This window comes from Lipotes vexillifer, unplaced genomic scaffold (assembly GCF_000442215.2).
Source record: "Lipotes vexillifer unplaced genomic scaffold, Lipotes_vexillifer_v1.1 scaffold860, whole genome shotgun sequence".
Taxonomy (NCBI): domain Eukaryota; kingdom Metazoa; phylum Chordata; class Mammalia; order Artiodactyla; family Lipotidae; genus Lipotes; species Lipotes vexillifer.
In genome coordinates, this window is record NW_006789568.1 from 538,608 (window position 1) to 548,080 (window position 9,473).

Consider the following 9,473-nt stretch of genomic DNA (forward strand, 5'->3'; position numbering starts at 1 on the left):
TCTTTCCCTGATGAGCACCCCTGTGATTATGTTGGGTCCACCAGATAATCCAGGCTACTCTCCCTGTTTTAAGGTCAGCTGATCAGCAACCTTAATTCCATCTGTAGCCTTAATCCACCCCTTCTGTGCAACCTAATATTTTCACAGGTTCTGGGGATTAGGACATGGGGGCCATTATTCTGCCCACTACAGCTATCTTTTTGTTATTTTACAGATAGTTGGAATGATAGCCTTTGTCTTATGTTTTTGCCTTGTAGAGATTTTTGCTGTGAGAATTAACAGTAACGGTTCAATATGGGGGACGTTCTGGCTCATGAATCAGAATTACTTGGACTAGTGAAAGAGGTATGTTTTACAAAACACAGGTCACAGAAAAAGATCTTGAAAACTTGTAAAACTTATATTTTACAATGCAGGAAATTCTGTAATGCCTTGTAATGTTTCTATCATTACATTACAGTTATCCGTTTTCCTTTTTATAATTTTCCATGTATTTATATTTTGTTTTCATAACTAAACTGAAATTGTAAAGCTGCTTTTTAGAATTCCTTTAAAGAAAGTTATAAAGGCAGCACATGCTCATGGTAACAGATTCAAACAGTATAGAAGTATAAACAGTGAATTTCCCTCCTGCAGTGACCACTGTTAATGGCTTAGTATATTACCTTTCCAGACTTTTTTCTATGAGTATTCAAAATATATTCACACGACTATAGTTTGTTTTACAAAATGTGATGATACCACACACATTGTTCTGCAGCTTGCCTTTCATCTATCAACAGTAGTACAGTATGAACCTCTTCCTGTGATCTGCCTCATACTTCTGAATGCTGTAGAGTATTTCACTGAGTGGCTGCATCATCATCTATTTAACTTGTTTCCTATTAATGGACATTTAGGTGTCCTACGCTGAAAGCTTTTGAAGGATAAGACCCACACCTTATGCTTTTTGGTATTCTCTACTGCCTTTAGCAGGGGCTGGCATAGAGTTGGTGCTAAAGAAATGGTTGCTGCTGTTTTACTGTGTGATTAAACTGTCCATTAGGCGTTGAGAGACATGGCTGTGGAGCAAGGATATGGCACCCACCCTGGGAATGCAGCTTTGGACTTTGGTGTGATCATGAATAAATTTTCAAAGCTGTCACAGCAGAGAATTGTGGATAGGGCCTGGAGAAATAGCCACAGTTAGAGGAGGTGGAAACAGAAAGTTACGACTGACACAAACTGTAAAGAAGGGCAGAGAAGGGTGGAGAGCAGCAGTAGACCGTAATGCATGTCACTAACACAAGGCAGGGGGCGTGTCAGGACAGGGTGGGGCGGGGATCATTAGTGCTTGAAGGTGGCTGATGACTTTGCCCATCTTTTAATGACTTACCTTTTGTTCTTAGGGGCAAGCATTACCTCTGATCCCTCTGTTTCAAGTAACAAATTCTCAGAGACCTACTAGACCCAAAGCTGTCAGGTCCTTTGATCACTTTTGCCTTTTTCAGGCTGCTGCACATATCATCTTATTTTCTGTTAATAATTATAAGGGAATTCCCTGGTGGCCCAGTGGTTAAGACTCTGCACTTTCACTGCCGAGGGCATGGGTTCGATCCCTGGTTGGGGAACTAAGATCCCGCAAGCCGTGCAATGGGGCCAAAATTAAAAAATAAAAAATAAATTATAATGCAGCTCACATTTTCCTTCTAAAAACAAATTTGTTTTCTGTAAATAAATGTTTTCTATGATACTGTCTTTCTAGTTTTTTAGTGTGTGTATCAGTAAGTAAATTCTAAGCTGGATCCCAAATTACTTCTCCCGAAGATGACAGTTCATTAACCCCATTATAAATTTTGTGATAATATTGAGCTGGTACAATTACATCAAAGATGGTTACTTTGTTGATGTTAAAACAGAGAAATATATATACATTTATGCGCTTTTTTAAATAGTATTTAGATTTTGCCGAATTTGAAGACACCTTGAAAACATTTTCAAAAGAATGCAAAATAAAAGGAATACCGTTATCTAAATCAGCATGTGGCTCTTTAAGGGACTCCCAATCATCGATAATCCAGGTAACATTTTACTTTTTTTGATTGCTGTAGATAATCAAGATGCTCCAAATTTGTAAGAAATGCTGCCATTAGAGAATGTTGGAATATTTCTGGGGACCTGGGCACAGTGACTGTTAGACTGTGCAGATGTTTATGGATAAATGAGTAATGTCATTTTCAAATCTCTGTATCCTAGGAAATGGGTGGCAACATAAGATCTTTCACATACATTTCTTGGCAAGAAGAAACTGTGCAATGCTTAGAAACTAAGACTAATGTGGTCCCCATTCTGAGGAGTTTTAGGTTATGAATTCCAGGTACTGCAGACACAGCAATGAACAAAACAAAACAAAATCTCTGCCCTCATGGTGCTTGCCTTCTAGTTTGGGGAGGTCGGAGGGGGCAGGGAGCAAGAGCCATATGCAAGGCAGCAGCATCCTTTCAAAGCAAGGCCTGGGCAGCGGTGAGCCTGTTGCAGTGGGCTGCAAAGGGCAGATATTACATGGTCCTCAATTCTCAGGGTTAGACAGGATCTTAAAAGTCCTCATTTCAACCATTATTTGATGCTCCATCCCATTTGTAACATCCTAGGTAAGTGATTGATTCACCGTGAATACATCCAGTGACAAGAGAACATACCGTTTCCTGAGGCAGCGTATTTCAGCTTTGCATGATTTTATTATTTTAATAAATTTATTTGTTTCAATATACATACTTCTAAGAAAAATATGAGACTCTGTTTGAGAGTCCCACTGAGTAGCTGGAGGTCAGGCCACAGCCCGACTCCCCAGTGGCCTGGCACGGGGTACCACTGAGCGGAGGCACCGTCGCAATGGCCCCCGACCCAGTGCCCCTCCAGTCCTCACGCACCTGGATTCTGAGCTGCCACCACTTCAGACGCAGGCTCTTCTGTCAGTGATGCATCGGGCAGCCTGATGATACCTCCCAACCCTGGAGCAAACTTTTCAGAACATGAAACAAGAATCTAGTCATTATTAGACATGGAAACAGAGGCTGTACTTAACTTGAAAGACCTTGAAACTTTCTGATAGTGAGAAGCCTGTCTTTTCTGCTCATTCAATAAACAGCTGTGTCCTGCCATTACAGATTTCCCAAACAAAAATACCTGGAGCAGTGACTTAGGGACATTTGTGAAGTTGGCACTCAGCAAAGGGAGAGTTTCCCTAAGCACAGTTCTGTAAGAATGTGTGTGTGTGTGTGTGTGTGTGTGTGTTTATAGGTGATTATTGGTGGTATGTAAATTTTCTGATCTTCATAATGCTGGCTGTGATCATGGTTTATATTTGAGAAGTTAATATTTTGTGACCCTATGAGTTGTAACACTGGATTGCTTTATGTGTAGATACTACTTTAAACGCAGGGACCATTTCCAGGTATAGAATATGATTCATAAATTGGGAGTATAATGGCACAGCAAAGGTTTGTAGTCCCAGGTCTACAAATGTAGAGTTTAGAATAAAGTGTAGATGGGCCATTTGATACATAGACTTCCTTTGCCAAGCCATGTTAAGAAAGTACCTTGACTCCAAGCTTTAAAATACCCACGAGAGTCTGCGGTCACCTCATTCACACAGTCACTGGACCTCTCGCAGGACAGTCCTCCCCAGAGTGGCTCGCAGGGTTTGCTCAGAGCTCAGCCGAGGTGAGCCTGGGGCGGGGCCGGGCCCCAGCAGCACACCCTTGGGAGGCTCCCCTCCACCTTTGCATCAGTCAGTGACAAGCAAAGGGGGTCCTCTGGCCAGGTTCCCCCAGTTTCTTCCAGAGGTGGCGGTGCTTAGCTGCTTCTGCTTTATTTTGGTACCCGCCCTGCCTGCAATTGCTGACCAGCTGTCCTTTGCTGTTTCCAGGGCTGAGAGACAGAAAGAGGCCAGTTTTGAAGAGGTAGAATTTCATTGTAGAGCTTATTTTGAAACATTCTGAGTTTCTTTCAAATGTATGCCAATCCCTTCCAGACTAAGGTAATATTCAGAGACAGTTGTTCTCGGTCATGTGACGTAGAGAACATTTTTGTAAGATTCACAGTGGAAGATTCCTTATCAGTGAATGTCTTTGACTTAAGGATGACCAAACAATGTAACATTGTTCTCTGTACATTTCTATTTTATAATGTTAAAAAGTTTGATTATAAACAAATAGAATATGTAACCTTAAAAAAAAGACAATTTTACAGAAAAAATGTAAAACCATTAAAAAAAGTATAAAAGAACAATGACCAAATAATGGTGGTAAATAATGGTGGTGATGGGTTGGGGAACTGGTGATTCTATAGAAAAGGCACTCCAAGAAAAGCTTTTGCAGTTGAGCACAAAATGTAGGTCTGAGGATCTTGGGCCTTTGATACAAAAAGGAAAACAATATGAGTCACAGGAAGTTCTTTTGATTCTGCCTTATACCTAAATCTGCAAAATTACACAGCGGGTATTTGTGATGGATCAGTTATCATTTTTCCTGTGAGACAGGTGACATGGTAACTGCCACCACCTTTCTCCAGAATTCTCTGTTTCAGCTATTGCATGGCGAGTTGGGAAGCTGTCTCTGCCCCACATAGTCAGACTGGCAGAGCTCCGAGGTCGGGTTGGTGCCGGGCCTGTGCGCCCTCCTCCATCTCCAGCCCAGGCTTCCTTGTTCCTGGAACGGGAGGGCCCGTGCAGTCACTACCTGCGTGTGTTGGGCTCTGTGGTTGCTTCCCACGCTGCCCTCTCTGCCAGTCATGCTTCTAGCAACAGCGGGCACGTGACAGCACCCACCTCCCAGGCCTGGGATCGACTGTTCCGTGTGGCTGAGCTCCCAGGAGCTCAGGGACTTGGCAGTTGTGGTGTCAGCAACTTTCCATAGGTATGAGGTTGTTCCACTGAGGTCTGGCTGGGCTCTGGGTCTGGCCTGTTCTCATCAGTTGCGTACAGTGGGTCAGCAAGTCCAAAGGACGACCTCAATGTATTCATTTGCCTATGAGTCTCTGGGCTCAATCTTTGGCCTATGCCTGATTCCTTCCATTTCAGAGACCTTAAATGTTGTATCTGTTGTTTAGAATGCTCAGATTTGATGTTGCAGAGCAGTGGAAAACCAGGGTCGGTCTGTAGGAATCTCAGCCTAGGCAATTTGAAGCCCTCTGGATCTCTATTTTCCTATCCCTTACCTCTGAAAAGGAGACTTAATTTTGCTCACACTGAAACGATGGAGTATATCTGTATCCAAGGTGGTGGGAGGTTGTGAGGATTCGGGGTGTTGAGAGAAGGGGCTTGACCAGCCTATGACCAGGCTTCACTCTGATGTCTTCTCCACAGAAGGACCTCCTTGCTGCGTTTGACAGTGGAGACCAGAAGGTGTTCTTCGATTTGTGGGAGGGGCACATTCCCAGTTCCATCCGGGCTGGCGACTCCCTCGCCCAGAAGTTGGAATTCTACCTACACATCCATTTTGCCATCTATCTTCTGAAACACTCCACAGGGAGGCCTGTAGGTTCACCTTATGGCGTGGGTTGGTCCAAATGGTGTGTTAAAGGAGAATGTTAGCTGTTCTGTTTTGCAAATGAGGATTAATTTAGTTTTGTGGCCATTTTATCATATTGCTTCTAAGGAATAGGTATCTTACATCCTGATGAATGATTTTCTATCTCATTCCCAGCAGTTTATTTTCTAATTTACATGGAAAGTTAATCACTTCTGTAATGAAAGCTACATCATTTTCCTGAATACCTCAAGACACGTATGTCTAAGAGAATACGTGTTTAGACCACATTTTCGACCGTATATTAGAAGACAAATTTAAGCTTAAACAGTGGAAAAATGGTATATGCCCGTCTGTGAAAGTTCGAGTGTTAAGTTGAATTTAGCTTCTGCAGTCTTTTCCTGCAGGTGTGGGACTGGAGCTGTGAAGGGGAGAGGCGAGCAGCCGCAAACTGCTCTGCTGGTGAACCTTGGGGCACGGAGGGAATGACAGAAGGGGAGCCGGCCAGGCTGACATCGGACCACGCACGTTTGTTTCGTGGCTTCTCCACGCCTTGGCTACTGCCCCCAGGACCCGTGTTAACTTATTAAATGTCAGGGGGCCACAGGAAGGCTCAGTGGTAGAGGAGCAGCTTAGAGCACATCGTGGCAGCCATTCTTGGAAGGCTGTTCCTTAAGATAGGACTCCTGTGGGTGCCGTTGAGGGAGACTTTTCATTTTCTTTGTATTTATTTTTATTTTCTAATTTTTCCATTTTTCTGTAAGATAAAAAGATCAATAAATTTTTTAAGTCCGGTGGGCTTCACGGTGTAGGTGAAGTGAGATGCACCGATGAGAAGAATTGGCCTGTGTATGAGGCTGTGAGGGACGTAACAGGCGAGGCCAGGGTGGACCTTCTTGTTGAGGCCCAGGAGAAAATGGAAACCCTGGCGGGAGACCCGACTTGCCTGGGATTACACCTGGAAGCAGCGAAGCAGGCAGGATCACTTCTTAGTTAGCCTAATAAAGGAAAGGAATGATGATATGGAAAACTTCCGTTTCAAAAAACTATTCACCTTTAAGCGCTCTCTTCGGCAGCACATATACTAAAAAAAAAAAAAAAAAATTGGAATCAGGGCCCTGCGCAAGGATGACATGCAAATTCGTGAAGTGTTTCCATGTTAAAAACGGTAACTGTTCACCCTTAAAAACCTCTCGTAAGGAAATGACAGGAATGCAGACAAATAGTTATTTCTGATATCTGAACTATGAAAACAGTGTACATATCTAATAATGGGGGAATTGGTTAAATAAATTATGATAGACCCACAAGATGAGGTTTTGTCCTGCCATTAAGAATGATGTTTATGAAGAATTTTAAGGATATGAGAAAATGGTAACGATAGATTGAAAAGGCAGCATTTGAACTGTATCATATATCTAGTTCTCTGATATTCCTGACAGTTTCATGAAGGGGCGAAATAGGGGTGATGTTAGGATGACTGGTGACGGCACGCAGGCTGGGCCAGACGGGGAGGATGCCAGCGACGTGGCTGGAACTGAAGGAGCCTCGGAGAGAAGACAGGTGAACAGGTGAGCTGGCATCAAGCAGGAGATCTCAAACGAGCCTCCTCCCTTCCTCGCAGGACAAAGAGGAACTGGATGAAAGGATTTCTTATTTCAAAACCTACCTGGAGACCAAAGGGGCAGCGCTGAGCCAGACCACGGAGTTTCTCCCTTTCTATGCCCTGCCTTTTGTTCCCAATCCCATGGTACACCCCTCATTTAAAGAGCTTTTCCAGGTAAGTGACCACCTCTGAATCCTGTCTCAGATCCTGGGCAGCATGGCAGTTTCACCTTGTATACATTGGTGCTTTCTGAATGATGCTGTAAAAGCTAAAATTTGCTTATGTTATGTTGTATTTTAAAAGAATGTACAGGTAATTTGCTTTAACAAACTTTTCTTGTGCTATAAAATGTGCTTTTTTTTGTTGCACCAAGACTTGTTAGCCCAGACTGACAAAATATTTTAAATATACTAACCTCTTAAATCATTCTGTGTATACTTTTGCAGTATTGAAACAATAATTTATTCAATTAGAATGAAAATTAGTAGCCTGAAGAAAAACTAGGCTACTTTACACAATCACTGGCTATGAATATTTGGATTTGTGTTAAAATTCTCACTTACTTGGTATATATTTGGTTACCTGATTGTGTACTATATTACCATCAGACTATTTGCCTATAGCTCTTTTAATTGTTATTCTTCATTTTAGTTGACATTTTAGAACAATATTTATGAGTAAGATTTACCTATTAAGGTAATTTTTGTTGACTTACTAAAATTAATATGTCCCACTGAGAGGTTTATTGAAAAGTATTTAGAGACAAATATTTTGATATAACAAGATACTTTTTCTAAAGATCTCACACTGTTTCCAAGAATTTGTATGGTGCTTACTCCCCTGCCATTGAACGATGGATGCAGTTCTTCCAAGCTCAGTACATTTCAGTTTCTACTATAATTCAGTAAAACAAACTTCATTACTCCTGAATAGTAGCTGCTAAACTGAAGGTCAGGTAGTTGACTGAGCTCGTCAAAGCCGGATTGTTGTATAGTTAGCACAGTTGAATTCTGTGCTTGTTTTTTTTGGTCAGTCCAAATTTAGTTTTACTGTCTTCTCCTAGAAGGTTGAAAATATAAAACGGTTAGAAAGTTGTGAAAGTTCTCACAGTCAAGGCTTCTGTTTATGAGAATTATGACATGGCAGTGTGGCTACAGCTTAGATCATGGTGAGGATGAGCCGGCAGCGTCAGGGAAGGGTCCCTCTGGGGCCACAGCAGGTCTGATGTCCCCAGGCAGAGGTCAGGTTCTTCTTCAGAGTTCAGGAATTTAGAGACCATCAGTGTTCGTGGAGAGTCATTTTATGCCATTTTTTTTCCTTTTGCTACTCTCTATTTTTTTTTTTTTTTTTTTTTGCGGTACGCGGGCCTCTCACTGTTGTGGCTTCTCCCGTTGCGGAGCACAGGCTCCGGACGCGCAGACTCAGTGGCCATGGCTCACGGGCCCAGCTGCTCCGCGGCACGTGGGATCTTCCCGGACCGGGGCACGAACCCGTGTCCCCTGCATCGGCAGGCGGACTCTCAACCACTGCGCCACCAGGGAAGCCCTGCTCTCTAAATATATTCTTTCAGTGGTCATCACAGATACTTCAGTGTACATAATAAAATCTAAAGTTAATGTCTTTATTCTCTTCCTGACCATTACAAGGACCTTAGAATGCATTAACCTCATTTATCTCCTTCCCAACTTATGTGCTATTATTATCAAATATTTTAGTTATATACTTTAACCCCGCAAATTTGAAATTTTTATTATTTTATGCAGTCAGTATGTGTATAGATTTACCTTTACGTTTGCCAGTATGTTTGCTTACCACTCCATCTTGCCCTGAGGACCTTCCATCTGGGATCATTTTCTCCTCTATCTTAAATACATTCCTTTAAAATCTCCTTTAGTTGAGGATCCCTTCTTTCAGTTCTTGTTTGTCTGAAAACATCTTTATTGCTTTCTCAGATAGGGTTAAAATACTAGGTTTACAGTTCTTTTCTTTTCTTCTTTTTTTTTTTTTGGCCACGCGGCATGTGGGACCTTAATTCTCCCACCAGGGATCGAACCCGTGCCCCTTGCAGTGGGAGTGCGGAGTCTTAACCACTGGACTGCCAGGAAGTCCCGACAGTTATTTTCTTTTTTTTTTTTGCAGTATGCGGGCCTCTCACTGTTGCGGCCTCTCCCGTTGCGGAGCGCAGGCTCCGAACGCGCAGGCCCAGCGGCCACGGCTCACGGGCCCAGCCGCTCCGCGGCATGCGGGATCCTCCCAGACCGGGGCACGAACCCGTGGCCCCTGCATCGGCAGGCGGACTCTCAACCACTGCGCCACCAGGGAAGCCCCAAAATTATTGGCAAGTCTTTTTTTTTTTTTTT

General features: G+C 42.9%; 1 protein-coding gene across 2 annotated transcripts in view; it reads left to right on the forward strand.

Moving 5' to 3' along the window:
• The window catches only part of ARMC9 (armadillo repeat containing 9), a 142,656-nt gene that overhangs the window by 8,104 nt on the left and 125,079 nt on the right, over positions 1-9,473 (forward strand). The window contains exons 2-5 of one of the 2 annotated variants that reach the window (XM_007462743.1): positions 258-345; positions 1,935-2,060; positions 5,345-5,515; positions 7,132-7,287. In XM_007462743.1, the coding sequence (XP_007462805.1) occupies positions 295-345; positions 1,935-2,060; positions 5,345-5,515; positions 7,132-7,287 (504 nt within the window). In that variant the 5' untranslated portion in view covers positions 258-294. Of the gene's footprint in view, positions 1-257; positions 346-1,934; positions 2,061-5,344; positions 5,516-7,131; positions 7,288-9,473 lie in introns of those variants that run through there. The other variant, XM_007462742.1, reaches the window with a different exon arrangement.